We start from the raw sequence: 19,326 nt of genomic DNA, 5'->3' as shown, positions 1-19,326 counted from the left end.
CGCCAACAATTTCAGAGCTCCCTTGAATCTAGGGGTCATAGAGTGTCCGGACAATCTCGGGTAGCTGTTTGGTTTTCAGTGTTTCCATCCAGCTCTCTAAGCCCAGGATGCGAAGCTCTGGCCTGTTTGGTGGCCAACGCGTTTACTCAGCGCCTTCACTGGACCAGTCGAAGAAATATCCAGCACCGTTTCTTCCCGTTTATGTAAACTCGGACCTCTTATGCTGTATGTAATGCAGAATAAAACGAGCATACACCGTGCCAGTGCTTCCCTAAAGTGTCAAAGCAGGCCACTTTTAGGGGACGCCAAATTCGAGGTGTCTTCGGATCCGCGCTTTGGCCACGTGCACCGCGCAGCCGCTCACGGCCAAGAGGCGGAGAGACCCGCGTGGGGCGGAGGAGAACCCGCACCTCTGCAAATAAAGCTCCGCAGCCGAGGCGGCGCCTCTGCCCGTGGGATTGGCTGCCCGAGTCGTGACGCGGTCTGGGCGGGCCCGACCGGTTTGCGACAGTGGCCGCGGTCCGGGATCCGAGAGCCCAGGGCAGTCGCCGCGCGGTGCGGTGCGGGGGGTCCCGTCGGCGTCTGGGAGCCGTGGCTCGGGGTCGCGGAGCTACCAGGATCCGCCGCGCGCGTGGCCCGGGGCGCCGAGGTCTGGCCTGCGGGGAGCGTGGGGGACCGGACGGGGGGGACGCGGAGCGGGCGGATGCGGAGCTCTCCGCGGAGCCGGGGAGGTGTGCGGGGGCGCTCGCTCCGCAACTTCGCCCGCCGAGCGGGGACTCGGGCCGGGAAAACTTTGTCCGCGCGGAACCGAGCAGAGATTGGGGGGCGGCGGGAGCGGGTGGGGGCGGCCGGCGGGGCGTCGGCCAAGCGCTGTTTGTTTCTTTTCACTTCCTGCGGCAGCCGCTGGAGATGAGGAGGAGGACGGCGGGGCTGAGGCGGAGCGGCCGCGGCCCCCGGGAGTGACAGTCGCCCCGTCGGGATTTCCCGCTCCCCCCCCCCCGCCCCCCAGGGCCCGGGCCTTGCGTGCACCGTGAGGGGCGGGCGTCCGGACTTGGCGAGCTGATGCGGACTCGCTTTTGAGCGGCTAAGAACGAGAGGAGCAACCCCAAAATGGAGGACTTTAGTACCAGGACCTACGGGACCAGCGGCCTGGACAACAGACCTCTGTTCGGGGAGACGTCTGCCAAGGTGAGTGCCGGAGGGGGGCCCCCGGGCCGGGGTGCGCCTGTCCCGCCTCCCTCCATCCCGCTTGGGCTTGGAGTGGACTTGGAAGTGCAGAGAAGCTGGTCCTGCAGTCCCGCCTCCCTCTTGGGATGTTTGCCCTGCACTCGTCTCCAAGAGCAGGTTGGAGTGGTGAAAAGTTCAGAAAGTTCTGGGCAGTTTTGTGGGAAGCCCTTCACAAGAGTGCGGAAAGAAACCCCGCCGTGGAGGGAGATTCCTGCGAGGGTTGCACAACCGCACTTTGAAGCTGTGCTTCAGGTGTGCGGTGGTGAGCTTCCGCCCAGAGAGAGGCCCAGGGTTGCTTCTGATAATTGTGTGCCTAGAGCCCTTAACGGGTCCGTGCCGAGGTTGTGAAGCAGTTGCGTGAGGGGAAATGTAGGTCACCATTCCGGGAGGTGATCAAAGGGTCTCGGCACTCAAGTAAGCAAAGTCTCAGATAGGACAGACAGGTCCTGGAAAAGAGTATAACACTTTTCAAAGAGCTTGATTGGGTAATTTGGCCAACAACTGAAGAGAGAAGCCTTTCTCTGTGCTCAGCATTAACTTTCTGTGAGGCCTGGGCAGGGTTAACCTGCTGTTGGCTCCTCCACTTGTAAATGGCATTGGTGACCATTGACCCCTGATAAAGGGCTGTCAGCCTTTCAGAACTTACGGCACTTAGTGCAGAACGGGGATTTCTTCTTACATTTGAGGAAGAGCCTGTAAGTGCACACAGGGAATTTCTCCACCTGGCCGTCAGGGGCACTGCCCTGAATTTGGAAGCTGCCAGCCAGCCTAAATTCCACATAGATTTTTTTTTTTTTTGCTTTATCTTGGAGTGTTTTAATAAAACATTTTAAGTTCGATGTCCAGAGCCTTGCAACTTTACATAATCTCAGCTGATTGTGCTCGGGAACTCTAGTACAGTAATGTTCCTTTCAGTGCAGACATTACTAAGCGTTCGCTATGAACCAGGTCCTGGGTATTGAAGGGTAGTGGTCAGGATAGGAGATGTGTATATAGATATATAGAGATCTAGGTGAATGTGGCCTAGGTCACAGCACAGGGGAAATGTGTTTTGGCTACAAAGAGAAACTGGCTGCATTTGTATAGAAAATTCATCCAGCTGTCCCCAAATCACTGTCTCCTGCATATACCTCTTTCTTTGAGCACTGATTGGGAGTGTGAGCAACTGAGACCACTTTGAACTCCTTAGACCTGGTAAAGCAGTGGTACCAGTCTTCCCAATGGACTTGTTGAGTCGTGCAGACGCGCATAACCTGAGGCCATTCACTGTGTTAGTCTGGGTTGTTGGGAGGCTGTGGTGGAAGGGGAAGGAACACTTGATCTCAGGCGTTCAAGGTCAACTTGGGGTGCACAGTGCAACTGTGACCCCAAAACTTCAAAAGCAAAACAGCCAAACCTCCTAACAACTATGTAGACATTGAGAAATAATTGATGTTATTGACCAGCCCACTGCCTAATGCTTGCCAGTGTCCTACCGTCCCTCATCCATTTGAAACCCATCCAAGGACATCAGTATCCAAATATAGCCCTATTCATGACACACCTGAGTCCGAGCGTGCAGTGAGTGGAATGGCCCGTGCTGCTTTGGTGACTCAAGGAAAAAGTTAAGACTAATATGTAATTATATATGTAATTACACCTCCCTTACAGCTGCACCGCTCAGCTTGCCCTGTGAAGTGGACAGAACCATTGCATATAAATTCTGTGAAATGGAGAAAGGAAAGAAATCCATGGTTTGGCATGGGGCAAAACGTGTCCCAAATAAATCGAGTTGCTTAGCCTGGAGGAAAAACATCTGTCTTTGTTTAAAGACTTTGCTTGTAGGCCAGACGGGGCAAGGAACCAGAGTGGGACCTCAATGATGGCAGGAAACATTGCAGTCCAGCCATTCCCTTGGACAGTAGGACCTGCTGGAACTGAAGGAGACTTGGAGATGTGAGAAGTCTCATTCTCCCCTTTGTATCCGGGCGTCTCTGACTTACTGCCTTTCAGAGGCCAGCAAACTAGACGTAGGAGCCGCAAAGCCACAAGTGGAAACTTGGTAACCGTGAACGACCGTTTACGAGAGAAAAATCTAGAGAACAAGCCTGCTTTCCTGTGACAGATTCTCGGAGCGTTGTGTGATCTTGTGTCTTAAGAACAACCAAGTGTATAGGTTTGCAGTTACAGGTGCAATCCCTAGTTCTCAAGGTAAAGAGGACTGTAGCCCAGAAGAAAGTCTGGAGCTTGTGTCCTCAGTGCTGGGCGCAGCCGGCCCGTGCTCAGGTTCCCCTGGCTTGATCATCAGGCTCCTTTCTAAGATGGAGGTTTTATTTTGGGTGTACAACTAAGGAAGTGAGCTTCACAGAGTTATTTGTTCAGTCACGCATTACTTCTCTAGGTCTTTTGCCAGTTCCCTTTTGTGAGCCGAACGGTGGGGTGAGTCGTAACTTAATGAGGTAGCCAGTGTGGAATAGTCTCCACACATCATGAACCTGCGCATGCTTGATGCCGTTTCCCAGGATGTAGGGGTCAGGTGGGGAGTTTGTACTCAGAGCCCTGGAATCTGCTGTAGAGAAAGAAACGTGTGACCTGGTGGACTGTGAGCAGGGCGCGAGTGGACAGGCCCGAAGGATTGTCTGCCCTGTATGCTGAATGATCCCAGTGATTCCAGTGACTGGAATTAGGAGTTTATTCAGTCTTCAGTGTGATACTTAGGGAACAGCTGCATAGATGGAGCCATCCAAACAGTTCTGAGGGACACTGCCAGAGGGAATGGCGGTCATATTTTATAAGACACTATACCTCCTTGATACCTTTAAAAATGTTATAAATACTGGTGAAGATATCAGAATGTTATTTTCATGTTTTAAACCATTTCTCCCCAGCAAGGAGACAGTAAGATGGCTGTGAGCCTGAGACCAACCTAGGCTCTGTAGTTCCAGGCCAGTCTGAGATGTGAGATCCTGTTTTAAAAAAGAACCAAAAACCAAAAACATTTAAATTCTGTTCCATAGTACATTTCTTTCAGACAGAGAGCAAAATAATATCTGATGTTTCTCTGCCCACGTTGTAGTTTTTGATGTGCTGAATCTTCTCTCTGATGCTAATTTGAGGAGGGTGGGAGTAGTACTTCTGCTTTAGTGGTGTGGCCTTTTACCCTAATGGGACCTTACCCAGCTCTCTCCCTACTGTGGGAGCATCTGGAGACATGGCTCTATGGACTGCTGTCTGCTGGACCTAGGCTTCTTCCTTTGCTCCTCCCTCTCCTTCCCTGCTGCAGTGTGAACTAAAACCTGGAGACAGTACCTCTGCTTAGTGCTTGATTTTAGAAAAAAACACCCGTCTCACCAGGTGGTGACGGCACATGCCTTTAAACTCAGCACTAGAGAGGCATGGGAAGGCCTGTGAGTTCCAGGCCAGCCTGGTGTACAAAGTGAGTTCAGGACAGCCAGAGCTATTAAACAGAAACCCTGTTTCAAAAAATAAAACCCACACCCATCTCTACAGTAAGACGGGCACGAAATTGTTGCCCAGAGTTGAGTGTCATTTCTTGACTTTGTCGTTGGGTGCAAGGTCTCGGAAATCAGTTTCCATTGTGTAGGCTGAGTGGACCTGGGTGTGAAGACAATGGTGATTCTTCCGGTGGAGGAGAGCAAAGGGTTCCCCACAGCGAATGCAGATGGCAAAGGACACCGCTTCACTGGGTGGGGCTTAACAGAAAATGGTTTCCAGAGAAGTGGGTGCCAGTGATGGTAACTGGTCACCAAGTACGTAGTTACTCTTCCAAGGAAGGCAGTGACATTCTGTTACGCATGTTGGAAACTGCCCGTGAGGAGTTGCTTCAGTGGACTCTGTAGCAGACAGCAAGGGGAAAGGAAGCCCTCTGTGGAGGTTAGTGGACTCTGAGGCTTACCTACTAGCTTCTAAGAGCAAAATCCTCTTCCCACATCTCCCAGTAAAATAAGTAAGCAAACAAGTAGCACAACCAAGATTGTTTTCATTACCTGCAGTCCTCCTAATCTTTTGAACTGGGAGTATTCAAATGTAGGAGGAGAACGCTATTCATGTGATTTTTAGCCCCTTTCAGAATGTTTTTTTTCTGATTAAGGTCTCCGTGGCCTCTCGTGGTCAGGGTCCCACAAGGCCGCCCTCTGAGGAGTGTAAGCTTCAGGTTTCTGTTGGCTGCTGAGTGTCCGCGATGCTGTGAGCCCAGCTCTGTCTCCCTCGAAGGAGAGCTAGTTGCCAAGGGACTGCAGACAGTTCTCTCTTCTCTTCTCGCCCTCCAAATGGCTTTCACTTCCTTGTGCTGGTTGCAGTTCTGAACACACAGCTGCAGTGGCGTTTCCCTTTCTACTCTGCGTAGTTTTCTTCCTCCTTTCTCAGGATCAGAGGACTTGGCATCTCTGGGGATGGGCCTCTGCTAGGCACCAAATGTTTGGAAGGGTCTGCAGAAGACACCCATCCGGAGAAGGTTGGGATGTGCCGGTCACACCCTCCTCGGTGCCACTTCCATCCAAGGTCACATTTCTCCTCTGACCTTTGGAGCTGTCTCCTTTTCCTCCCTCTTCTGGGGATTGAACACAGGATGTCAGGTTTGTGTGGCGAGTGATTTTTTTTTTTACTCAGTGAGCCATCTTGTTGGCCTTGCAGCTAACCGCCTCTCAATTTTTGTGATCTTTGTGTAGTGCCCCCAACCAGGAGTCCTGTTCAGTCGCCTTATTTGCTACTTTGGAACTTTACAGCCCCGCTTTTGTCCTTGCTTCTCATCAACAAACCTGGCTCTTAAGAGGATTACCCTGGCACTGATTTGGGTACCGTGAGGAACTTAGCTAGATGTGGCTTCTTCTAGAGTATGATCCCTAAGCAAAGGGGCCATTGACTCATTCTGTGTATGGTTTTAAGTATATTAAGTTTTAAGTGATAACCTGTATTCTTGAGCGATTCTCAAACAACAGAAGGCAAAGGCTTCTGTTCAGAAGCTCGGGTACACTGGCTACCCAAGCAGGAAGTGGTGTTTTCAACTCCCAGGCAATTCAATTACTGCCTCTCTTCCTGTTGAGGAATATCTAGCAGAGCCGGTAGAAAATGGGTGAATAGTACGGGATTGTGTAAGAAACAAACGGAGCCCAGCCTCGCAGACACTTTAATGGTTTACTGTTCTCTGGGAAGACTGGAGTTCTGCTCAGGTGTGGTAATTGCCTGCTTCTCATGAACTGAATCATTATTTTTATTATGGTCAGGGGCAGGTTGTGCTAATGGTATTTCCCAAGCTCAGATTGTTGACAGTCTTGAATGTCCTTATGGGAGTGAAATGAATTGAAAGTTGCTGGCGACTTTAGAAATTGTGGCCAAGCATGGAGGAGTCAGCTCAGTTCCCATTCAGCTCTGAGGAGTCTAATCAATCATTAAAGGCTTCCCATTACGGGACTGGAGAGATGGCTCATTGGTTAAGAGCACCACTGCCTGCTCTTCCAAAGATCCTGAGTTCAATTCCCAGCAACCACATGGTGGCTCACAACCATCTGTAATGAGATCTGGTGCCCTCCTCTGGCCTGCAGGCAGAGTACTGGGAATACTGTATACATAATAAATAAATCTTTTTTTTAAAAAAAGACTTGCCATTAGACATGGCCACCTGAATAGACCACCATTTACCACGGAATGACAGCTGTTCTTTTGTAAGGACTTTTATTTCCTAATCCTTACAATAACCTAGCAAGTTGTACACAATTGGAAGGCTACATTTTAAAAGTGAAGTGATTTATGAACCTAGTGGTAAGTGCATGTTGAAGAGGTTTGTGAGTCCGGTCTGTCAGCTCCACCTAGTGTTTCCTATGTCTGCCATTCCGAGTCTTAGGTGCGCGTCATCAGTGTGCTTCTGTGCGTACCAAACATGGAGATTGTTTGTGCTCCACCTTCACTTTGATTTCCACAAATGGTGCTTCAGTGAGCATCGTCTATTTCAGGTATCTGTGAGGAGACTCTGGTTGGATGAATGTACAAAAATATAACCTAACTATGCTTCAGAGTATGAATATGGTGAAATCAGGGGACATTAATAAATGTCTGTGAAGTAGACAAAATAGAGAGGGAATTTTGTATTCATGTTCACACGTAGCAGTGCAAAACGTGTGAAGGTGTCAGAGGGGCTGTATTTTTATTTTACTCTTTTGAGACAGGATCTGTATAGCCTTGGCTGTGATCAAACTATGAGGAACAGGCTTGCTCCAAACTCAGAGAGATCAGCCTGCTTCTGCCCCCTGAGCCTGTGTTAAAGGAATGCCCACCATACCTGGCCACCTGCATTCTTGAAACCCCTCTTCCATCCCCGCTGCTTACAGTTCTGTTCAGAGTTTGCTGTCTCTCCACCATACCTGGCCACCTGCATTCTTGAAACCCCTCTTCCATCCCTGATGCTTACAGTTCTGTTCAGAGTTCTCTGTCTCTCTGGGAAGTCTCAAAAAGGCTGCACCAACAGGCAGAGGTCACTATTCCCTAGAGTTAGCCGGTGAGGCAGGAAGTCTCATCTTCCACTCATGCATGTCATTTGCCCCTCTGGTTGGCTCTCATGACCATACAAGGGAAGATCCCACTTAGGTAGAGATCACTGACAGGGCGCAAGGACTCTTCCATCATCCTACAGCAGGAGCCCTCTCCTCAGGGATTTTCCCCTCAGGGCTGTCTTACCTCGCCATTGCTATCACCCTGAAGCAGGAGCCCTCTCTCTCCTCAGGGATTTTCCCCTCAGGGCTGTCTTACCTCGCCATTGCTATCACCCTGAAGCAGGAGCCCTCTCCTCAGGGGTTTTCCCCTCAGGGCTGTCTTACCTCGCCATTGCTATCACCCTGAAGCAGGAGCCCTCTCCTCAGGGGTTTTCCCCTCAGGGCTGTCTTACCTCGCCATTGCTATCACCCTGAAGCAGGAACCTTCTCCTCAGGGGTTTTCCCCTCAGGGCTGTCTTACCTCGCCATTGCTATCACCCTGAAGCAGGAACCTTCTCCTCAGGGGTTTTCCCCTCAGGGCTGTCTTACCTCGCCATTGCTATCACCCTGAAGCAGGAACCTTCTCCTCAGGGGTTTTCCCCTCAGGGCTGTCTTACCTCGCCATTTCTAGAGCTTGAGTGACAGGAAGAAAGCCAAGTAATTTCTGAAAATCCATCTCTGACCTACAGCCTGAAAGTCCTCACGTTTGAGAACCGCGAAAGAAGGCTGTGGCTTAGGTCTGCCTTCCTCGCTCTGGGTAAGCAGTGCAAGGTTCTGCTAGTGGGCTCTGCGTGCTGACACCTTGCTCTGCTTCCTTACTAGAAGGAGTACCCAGCATTCAGAGATATTGATGGAGGTGTGGGATAGGCAGCTAAGTACTGATAGGTATCGGAAATGCACCCTTTCCTAGCTGGAGTTCTCAAGGTTGTCAGGTCAGACTTGTGAGTCCTGACTTAGAAGCATGAGTAGGATTTTAACTGGGCATGGTGATAGCAGATCTCAAGAAGAGTCCAGTGCTTATCAGTGAAGTTCATCACTGCTTCCTAGAAAGTGTGCCGGGCCAGGGAAGATCGAATCTTCTTTTCTTCTCTGACTGTGGCTTATTAGGCTCTGCGTGGTCCTTTTGTTCTTGCTGCACTGCTGCTCCTGGAACAAGATGCCGCCTGGTGTGTAATTTGTAAAGGACAGAAACTTATTTTCTCACTGTGCTAAAAGGTTGGGAAGTCCAAGACAAAAGCAGCAGTAAGATTGGTGGTGGTGGTGGGGGGGGGGGGAGCGCGGAGAGATGGCTCAGTGGTTAAGAGCATTGCCTGCTCTTCCAAAGGTCCTGAGTTCAATTCCCAGCAACCACATGGTGGCTCACAACCATCTGTAATGAGGTCTGGTGCCCTCTTCTGGCCTGCAGACATACGCACAGACAGAATATTGTATAAATAATAAATAAATATTTAAAAAAAAAAAGATTGGTGGGGGGTTGCTTCCCCAAGAGGGGAGTAATGCTATGTTCGCAACATAATGAAGAGTGGGAGGGCAAGAGAAAGCTTTGAGGGTTGCTGATCCCATGCAGGATGGTACCTGTACCTTCCTGAAGATGATATCCCCCTGTGCCTCTCCTCTTTTCCCCCAGACAGGGCTTCTCAGTATCCCTGACTGTCCTGGAACTTGCTCTGTAGATCTCAGAGACCCACTAGCCTCTGCCTCTCAAGTGCGGGGAGTAAAGACATGCACCACCATGCCAGACTCTAAAGAGGATACTTCTTATATCAGCCCTGGGGGTTGTTTCCACCTTAACTTTGAAGAGGATGCTGCTCTCTAAGCTTCACAGCTCTTCTGGCCATTGCTGCATAGATTTGTTTGCAACACCCCTCTCTGGCTCCTTATACGTTTCCTTGCTTTTCCTTGAAAAGGGCTTTTCACATCTCACACCCTAGAGTGATGCTCTGCCCCCCAGGGGGATGCTCATGCCCCCCCCACTCCATTTACTGTTACATATTCTTAGTCAGTAGAAAAAGCAGAAAGAGAAATCTGAAAATCGAAGCAGGAAGCATGGTAGAATGAAGGTCCTCTGATGTTGGAGGGACTTGAGATTTTTAGGCCAGTGGTGGTCCTCAGTGAGAACAAGTGAACAGATTAAATGGAGGTGATGGGTTAAGGAAGGGAACGGGTGCAGCCACTTACACTGAGGCAGGAATGGAGGTGGGGGCATTCCTTTCTCTGCTAGCATTTTGTTTTCTGGGGATGACTGATAACTGGGTTCAAGAATAAGACTGAGAATCTGAGGGAGGGGCACTTTCTGGAGAGCTCAGAAGCAGTCAACTCAAAAGGCCGGTGGACCACAGTGGAGGACTAGTTGAGGATAGACAACACGAATCTGTAGTCAGCCGTTTCTGCCTTCAGCATGTAATAACCATCTTGATAAGTCCTGGGTATTGTGCTTGGCAGAGGAATCCGATGAGCTACAATGAAGGCACTACAGCCCCCACAGGGACATGGGTTGGTTTGTTTTGAATTAGAAAAAGGTGCTCTTCTTGGAGGGTGGTGAGAGCGTGTGCCATGGTACAAACTTGGGCTGGACTTCCATTCTATGAAGTGGCTCAGTGTCAGAGTGAAAAAAGCTTGGCCTTACCAACTTTGATACGTGGAGGAAGAGATGAGTCTAGTTCTTAGGTAGTTTAGACATATCCAGAGCAAGGCTTAGTGCCAGTGTCCAGTGCTTGGTGGGGGGTTTGGGTCATATGACCCAGGCTTCCCAAGGTACATCCTCCAGGGAGTAATCTGTGCATTTTGAAGTTACTAAGCCCAGTTAGTCTGAAGGAGGTCCTCAATTCAGTGTTGCAGCAGCAGACTGGTTATGTTCTGGTTAGTGACTGTGGTTCAGTTTCGGGGGCAGGAGGAGGGGGGAAAGGATTTGGCATAGCTAGTAGTTGAAATGAGGAAGGGAGGAAGTTGCCATGACTGAAAGTTATGCTACCCCAAATTGGGGGCATGGGGACTTTGGGGGAGGGAGGAGGCAGGGAGGGGAGCAGAGAAAAATGTAAAGCTCAATAAAAATCAACTTAAAAAAGTTATGCTACTCCAAAAAAAAAAAAAAATTGTCTGGCCCCGTGAAGCCTTGCCTCTCCAAGTCTAGGATTAGTACACTGAGTAGTGATGTATTCTGCTGAGGTTTGGAGACCAGCAGCATCTCCGAGAGCCTTAAGTGGTTGACAGGGAAGTTAGTTTGTATCATAGTTTTGAGGTGGAGAAAAAGGAATAGTGTGGAGACACACCTGGGGAAGGGTGTCACTACAGGGCAACCTCCAGCCCTGCCCGACCTCCAAAAGTGTGTGGAGAACGTATGGCGTTCTTGTTCTCTTCCTTTCCTGTAGTTTCCTTCCCGAGAACACTGAGATGCACTGTGTAAGGATGAGCCTGAAGATGACGCCTTCCTGGTCACTGCCTTTTCCTGCTCTAGCAGAGACTGACCTTGTAGTAAAGCCAGGAGGATGTTGACCCATGTGCTCCCCAGAGTTTATTACTGCTGTTTCCTTGAGAACAATAGCATATTCTGGAAGCACTTGAGAGGATACTGGGCCTGAGGGCAGGACCAGGCCATAGCTTCTGCTGTTCTGCTACATGCTCATCCTACAGGTAACAAGGCTGCATTTAGTTGTGACAGGTTCAGTCCCAGGTGAGAGAGATGCGCACTCTCAGGTGATGGAGGTGAGTCTTGTATTTATCTGTTGCTTTCATTGGTTAATTAATAAAGAAACTGCCTAGGCCCATTTGATAGGCCAACCCTTAGGTGGGTGGAGTAAACAGAAGAGAATACTGGGAGAAAGAAGCCGATCAGGAGTCGCCATGATTCTCCCACTCCAGACAGACGCAGGTTAAGATCTTTCCTGGTAAGCCAGCTCGTGGAACTACACAGAATATTAGAAATGGGTTAGATCAATATGTAAGAGCTAGCCAATAAGAGGCTAGAACTAATGGGCCAGGCAATGATTAAAAGAATACAGTTTCCATGTACTTATTTCGGGGCATAAGCTAGCCATATGGGCGGCTGGGTGCTGGAAACGCAGCCCCACCGCTCATATTACTACAGAGTGGCACCCAGCGTGCTAATGAACTCCACATAAAACCCGAGAGGGCTAGAGGCCTTCTCTCCTACTGTTAATAACTGTTGGTCTCAGGGAAGCACACAGGTAGTGTATCTTACTTTGATGTAGGAAGTGTAGAATCTGGGTGATATGTGGGGGTCTTGAAGTGGGAATGTCTCTCCCGAGAGTTAATAGTGGAAGTGATGTTTGGAGTTTAGCTCTGGAGGACAGGCAGTCGGATTGAGGAGTGGTATTTCACCTCCCAAGTTACAGGTCACTAGTTTGGGAATGTAGCTGTCACGTCTTTAGCTGACTTTATGGACCAACATGAGAACGGTTTATGAAATACTGCATCTGCTATGTCCATGTGTTTATCATGCAAACATTAGCCTAGGGCCAGAAGTTTGCCTCGCTCAGTGATCCAGAATGATGGCTACTTTGACTAGTGAGAATTAAAACGCCGGACTGCAGAATAATCTCAGCACAGTGTCGTCTGTTTTGAAGATACCCGATACCTGAATCAGGTAGCTAAGTACTGACCATATACTGTGGTCAGTATATACTGACCACAGTATATACTTAGCTCTTGAGGTGCAATGGTAAATGAACACAATCTTTCCCCTCTGCAGAGCTGTGCACAGGTGTTTCTACTGTGACGTGAGTAATTGTAGTAACCCTGGCTTTTCTGTGACAGCATCTAAATTGTCAGCTTCGCTCTGTTAAGTCCAAGTGTTGAAACACAAATGCTGCAGCTGTGTTGCCGATGTCAGACAGCATGGGTATTATGTAGTCTCAGTACCATGGAAAGAATATATATATATATATATATATATATATATATATATATATATATATATATATATATATATATATACATATGTATATTCATTCATCCAAACACACGGAGCTACATGTGATTCTATCATGTTGCTCAGAACATTCAGTTGAAAAAAATAAATTGTTTATTTTTGGTATTTCCCTTTTGGTATTTGTGGATTGTTGACCACAGGTAACTGAAGCCATGGGAAAAAGAATAAAGGAAGATGATTGCACTAGACTTAAATTAAACCAGAAATGATCGCGTAGGCAATGTCCTTCTAAATTCTCTTGCCCCTTTGGAATTCTTGCCTTCATCTTCTGTTACTTGTGTTTAGGGTTTAGGACAAAATCTGCTTTGGGGGTAGATAAAGCATGATTTGCCATGGAAACGAAGACAGAACACGGTGCTTGCTAGCATTCTGAACTCTATAGCAACAGGGATGGCCAGCCAGAGGGGATGGCAGCCGCTGGCTACTAGTTCCTCAGGATGTGACTGCCAATGTCCTGCAAAAGCCATCCGTACCCGAGTTTCGTCAGTCCGAGGGCCTTTACCTTGTTGATCAGTGCGCTTGCTGGACGATGACTGACCAGGCATGATTGGGGACTTTTTAGTTACAAGGTGACTGGGCCTGCTCTGACCCGAGTGTAGGCTGAAGTGGATTAACAACTGTAAATTGTGGGAACGATCACTTTGCCCATGTTGGTCTATCAAACAAGATAGGGCTTTAAGGGGTCTCCATGTAGGGTTACATAGCTAGACAGTGTCAGTAAGCTAAGGCATAGGATAAAAATAAAACCGGGGGGAGGGGTGGCGTGGGGGAAAGGTAGTTTCTGGTAAAACTAATACCAACTTCAGACCCAGAAAAACTTTTGAGTTTCTCTTATAAATGACAAAGTTTAAATGCAACGTCCATCTCTCTGTACAATTTAGCTCAATTTGAGGGCACACTCTTCTTTAAATGCCCTCTGACGCCGTAAATAACTAGTGAGTGAATCGTTCTGTCCTTTGAGATTGGAACCTAGAACATGCTGGGCTCTGGAATATCTGTCTCAAGCAATGGACTGTTACCCTAAGCTTGGACTCCAAAGTGGTTAGTTCAAGGTTCATACCAGGAGATCTTGTTAAAAATATTTTCTGACTCAGCATATCTGAAGCAGGGTTTGGTTTTGCATTTAAATGGGTTCTTACTTAGGGAAGGCTAATGCAGCTGGACCACATTCCATATCGGAGTAGCCAGGGTTTGGATACAGCATTACAAGTGAAAGTTTCAAATGAACTTGGTGGTTCTGACCTGGATCTATGGTTGTCTGTAGCAGGAGACCTGAAGGCCATGTACTGGCTAGGATAAAGAACACTGTTAAGAAGCCTTTCTGCCACATCCGGAGTAGTTTATCTCCTTCTAGGAACAACTGAGAGTACTGCTTTTTAGCTGAGTAACTGTTAATTCAGGGAGATACCCAAGATGATGGTGATTGACTATCTAGAAGCCAGGCAGGGAAATTTAGGTGTATTCTCATTACCATGAACAAAGCAGTTATGCTATTCTTAATAGGCTGATAGGATATACCACTAATAGGCTTTGTGAGGCGCCATCTGTCACTTGACAGCTTTGTCTACAACAGTAGTGGCCTATGGGATATTCTGTGTAGCAAGGAATGTTAAGATCAATAGGAGCTTTTGAGGTGTACAGGCCTGACAACCTGTTTCTTTATCTTAGAATTATAGACCTTGGTATTTTGATTTTCCTGAGCCTCCTTCCCCATGTACAAGTCATACTGCAGTTTCATCCTTAGATGTATGTATGTGTAGTGTATGTATGTATGCACACACTGGAGGCCAGAGGTTTGATGTTCCATGTTTATAATTCTGTATATTCTTTTGAAATAAGGTCTCTTAATTCAGCTGCTCTGGCTGGCCATTGAACTCTACAGACTCACCTGTCTCTACATCCCATCAACTCCTGGGAGAGGAAGTACAGATATATTCATTCTTTAAGAAACAACCGAGTGTGTAATCTGTACCCGTGGGTGACCAGAGGCCAGCAAAGAGTGTCAAATCCCCTGGAGCTACAGTTACAGGTCCTTGTGAGCTCATCTCTCCAGGCAGCTCGTCCAGCTTTTTATGTTGAGTGCTGGGGTTTGAGCCAAACTCAGTTCCTCTGGCTTATACGTCAGGCACTTTACGGACCTACCATCTCCCCGGGCCCCTCATCCCTAGTTTCAGAAGCTTTGTGAAAGTCTGGTCTGTTTCCCTCCATTGGTTGTTTCTGTTACTCCTGGTTTTGGCAGGCAAGCTGCTGTGACAACATTTGGAAATTGTGACTTATCTTGGCTGTTTACACCTCTGTTGGTGACAGCTGTTGGGTGTGAAGACCCACAGTAAATGTGTGCAAATCTCTAAGAACAGATACTCTTAGAATAGACAGGTGAAACGTTCACATAGTTGTACGGGACACAAATGTGTGGCAGGAAGGTAAGCGATTAATGAATTGCCCCCAAGTCTCATCCTTAAGGAATGGTATTGATTTCTGATGGGCTGCGGTTGTAAGAGCTGTTGAGTTCTTAGTGTAGTTAGGGTGTTTGTAGTTTAGCTTTTCCTTCCTATCTTTGATCACTGGCCTTCATCTGGAGAGAGAGTTTGTCCTTGCATGGGTCAGGCCTACTACAAATCTGATTTCCCTGCTCTCCAGCCTTGCCTACCACTTTAATTTGTAGCTTTTCAAAAGTAGGGAATTTGGAAGAGAGGTTGTAGTTTGTTGTTGTTTCGCCCTTTCTGTTAATGCTAAAACAGACTTTCAAGGGCCAGAGTGAAGGCTGAATCCCAGGAGCCCCTGCTCCATAAATACAAGTTCATGCCTCAGCTTTGGCTAATCACAAGTGAGTTGTTCTCAGTGACTATGTTTCCTGGTCAAGTCTTAGTCCCAACCTTTTTTTTTATATTTATTTATTTATTATATATACAATATTCTGTCTGTGTGTATGACTGCAGGTCAGAAGAGGGCACCAGACCTCACCACAGAGGGTTGTGAGCCACCATGTGGTTGCCGGGAATGGAACTCAGGACCTTTGGAAGAGCAGGCAATGCTCTCAACCTCTGAGCCATCTCTCCAGCCCCCAACCTTGTTTTATATACAATTTGTTTTCTCTTGCAATGGGGGTGTTTGGGGAATGAAGCCTAGGGCCCTGTACATGCCAGGCAGGTGTGTACTACTGAGTGATAACTCTAGCCCTTTGTTCCGTAATTCTACAAAACTCACGGACCTTATGACTTTGTAACATAGTTACGCTTGGTTTCCGAGTTACCTCTAATTTTTGGCAAGTGGTTTAAAACATACTGGCCCAAGTTTACATTGACCTGTAAAATTTAGGTTCCCCCCGCTTTAGATATTCTATAGAATTGGTTGGCTTAGGGCTGAAAACCACAAGAAAACTTAATGGATAGGGCGCTTGGCTCTTCAAACAATTCTTTGTTTATATTACTATTACTAAAGTCTTACTAAATTGGAGAAAAATAGTAAAAACTGGACTAGACAGCCTTTGTCCAGCATGGCACTCCGTCCTTTCTAACAATACCAAATATTTTCAGGTAGACAAAGCCACCTCCTTTGTTACTTATATACGTCTAGACCAGTCTGGTGCCAAGGCTAAGACTGGCAACCTGAACACCATTCCTCCCGATATGGTTCCCAGTAGTACATGCGCTCCTCAGTTGGCCTCATTGCCCAGAACCTTTTGTACGTTTTTACTAGCACAGCTTTCTTTGGTGGACGTCAAAGGCCCAGCTCTTGGTCTCTTGATTCTATAAAATTCCAGCTTCCATTCTGGCAGCAGCCGAATCCAAGTTATGTGGCTAACAAACTCTTGTCTCTTTCAGGATCGAATCATCAATTTAGTTGTTGGCAGCTTAACCACCTTATTGATTCTAGTAAGTATCTTCGTTTTGCATTTATACTCCTGGCCAGTTTTGAGAACTTTACTATCAATCTTCCCCAAACAAAAGACGTATGAACATATAGATATTCCAATCATAGTCAGGTTCGAAAGTCAATTGAGTTGGCCATGATTTCCTGCCTAAGTAAATCTGTAAAACTGATCGTGGCAACGGCTGACTGTCACCTCTTCCGTTTCTTTTAGTGCCTTAAGTTTACTCTGATCAGGTTTGCAAAGATCCACACAGTAGATGTTAATTTTTAAAATTCTGCATAGCACATCTGAGTATGTATGATACACATTCTGTATGTGCCTATCAAAGGAAAAAAGCTACAGTTTACAGAATGTGATAACCAAAACTAAAATTTGCCAAGCGAACAATTTTCCATTGCTTTTTAATACAAGGTAGAAACAAAATGGGGATTAGAAACCGATCTTTTGGTATTTTTTCATAAAACCAAGTCAAACCAGTGTATATTCACTTTTTTCCTAATTTTGTAATTTAGTTTCCTCTGGCATTTTGGCAGTGGTGAAACAAATACAAAGGTACCAACAGTTTATGCACGAGTGTGTGCCACACCATTTCATGGGAGACATGGTGAACGACTCTCAGATTTACAGGGGCCATCCTAATTTGCATACTGTCCCAATTTTAGTGTTTGTTCTGCCAAAGCAAGCCCTACTCATTTTAGGTAGGGAAAATTACAATTCCAATATAATCAGATCTTTTCCTAGTAATTACTAAGCTTGGGAACGGGATTTATATGACTGCTAATCTCTGTTAATGAAGAGGTTTCTTTTTGAGGCTGGTTTGCCTTCTTTTGTACTGGCTGGGAAAGTGTCAAATACTTGGACATGATTTCATGACGCAGAATGTCTAACTCTGCCTTGCTGTAGTCTGACCACACCTTGGAATTACTCTGACATGTCTCTCCATACAGGTGACACTGATCAGTGCTTTTGTTTTCCCTCAACTACCTCCCAAACCACTGAATATATTTTTTGCTGTCTGCATCTCTTTGAGTAGTATTACTGCCTGCATACTTGTGAGTACCATAGAATTTAAATGTTTAAAAAAAATTTAAATGTTTGTAAGAGCCGAATATGGTTGTGCTTAGGACAGATTTCTAGTTCCTGGGTCTATATAAAAGGGCATCTCTCCTTTTACCCCACATCTCCAAGGATTTACCAAGGGTAATCAGAATTACCCTTTTCCAGAATTATCCTTTCTCCTCAATCCCAAAGTTAAAAAGCCTGAAGAAAACTGTTTCCTCGATAAGTAGACATGAAAGTTTAAGAATTGACATAATACTTCAAATTGGGCAAAGTCAGATGGGACTCGCCTGTACACAGCAACTATACATAGGGGTCAACAGTCTTGCACAACACCCTGGATTACTTCTGGTAATATGGGTCCACTTGGATTTGTGTTCTTCCCAAAATGAAGACAATTAACATCACATTTCCCCAGAAACATATGATTATCAAGTTGTAGTTCTATCTGTAATAAGATGGCTATAATACAGACCCAGCATGTGCTAAAACACCCACCCCTAAAAGACGGTTATTTGGAGGTATCTGTTGGTTTTGCCTTTCAATTCATGAAACCTCACTTGGGGTGAAGTTGTATTTTAGTGGGAGAGATTCTCTCACAAGCAAGAAGACCCTGGGTTTGAGCTCCAACACTATTTTTTAAAAAGTACTAAGTTTTTTTTTTAAAGTAAATCCTTAAATTGTTCCAAATGCACGTAACTTTTAAGCCATATCACTTAAGTAGAACTAGTCACAGATCGAATCTACTTGTAAGTAATTGTTCTTGTCGCCTATGTTCTGCAGTCCTGAGTGACCAAGGTTGAGATAGCTACATTATGTATTTACTTACATAAGCTCTCTCCTATCTGAATTGATCACATAAATCTAAGAACCCTCCTCTCTAGTAATTAAAATATATTAAAAATATATACAGATAACATGTTTTTACCTAGTGTGATTGGTATAATACTTTGATCACAGGACCAAATACATCACAAAAAATAGGAATATATACGATCTTGTATCATGGAAACACGTGTAGTACTATCTGAATCATAAAGAATTATGGCTGCATTGGCCTCAGGAATGAGTAACTGAAGACTATTCCAGGACAGTAAATTCTATGATATCCATATAAAAAGAATTAGTTGTATTTTACATTGCAAGAGTTGGTCATTACTTAAATTTTTATTTTAATCCTTCTTTTAGATCTACTGGTATCGGCAAGGAGATTTAGAACCGAAATTTAGAAATCTAATTTACTACATCTTATTTTCTATCGTCATGTTGTGTATATGTGCGAACTTGTACTTCCACGACGTGGGAAGGTGAAGCAGCCCAGAGTACTCACCAGGACTCTATCTATGGAAATCAACGGCTGGACAAGTATGCTGAAAGAATCCTCTCCGAAGTCTGCACATGATTTTCATGTTAACTGTAACTCTGAACTCCCTCTTGCAAGGGAGCTGTATCCTAGATCTCCGCTTTCCATTAAGAAGCTGAAACATTCCAGCCCTCAAATGACAAAGTATTTTCACTTTTGAAAATAATTTTTTTTACACTTTAAGTGCACGGCTCAAATCTTTCATTTTAAGACAAATACTCTTTTATTTCTGTTAAACTGAATATACAATTATTGTTCCCTAGGCAACCAACTTTTGCTTATTACTACAGTTTCACATTAATAAAACAGATAGTGAAAAGACAACTCTGATTGTGAAGATCTAATTACAATAATAAATAAAATAATTTATACAAGGTTCTTTTTTTTTGAC

General features: G+C 46.1%; 1 protein-coding gene across 2 annotated transcripts; it reads left to right on the top strand.

Moving 5' to 3' along the window:
- The first annotated feature begins 463 nt into the window (after window positions 1-463).
- Window positions 464-19,313, top strand: Tmem243 (transmembrane protein 243). 2 transcript variants are annotated; one of them, XM_057758616.1, is made up of 5 exons: window positions 464-649; window positions 1,010-1,188; window positions 16,464-16,514; window positions 17,461-17,565; window positions 18,761-19,313. In XM_057758616.1, exons 2-5 carry the CDS (start codon window positions 1,111-1,113, stop codon window positions 18,881-18,883), a joined length of 357 nt encoding a protein of 118 aa, XP_057614599.1. In that variant the 5' UTR covers window positions 464-649; window positions 1,010-1,110; the 3' UTR covers window positions 18,884-19,313. The 2 variants fall into 2 exon arrangements, with proteins under 2 accessions (XP_057614599.1, XP_057614598.1); XM_057758615.1 differs by having other exon boundaries at window positions 901-1,188.
- The last annotated feature ends 13 nt before the right edge of the window (window positions 19,314-19,326 follow it).

The sequence above is a fragment of the Chionomys nivalis genome, chromosome 26 (genome assembly GCF_950005125.1).
Source record: "Chionomys nivalis chromosome 26, mChiNiv1.1, whole genome shotgun sequence".
Taxonomy (NCBI): Eukaryota; Metazoa; Chordata; class Mammalia; order Rodentia; family Cricetidae; genus Chionomys; species Chionomys nivalis.
The sequence above is the reverse complement of the archived record's forward strand: the minus strand, read 5'-3'. Positions and strand labels throughout refer to the sequence as shown.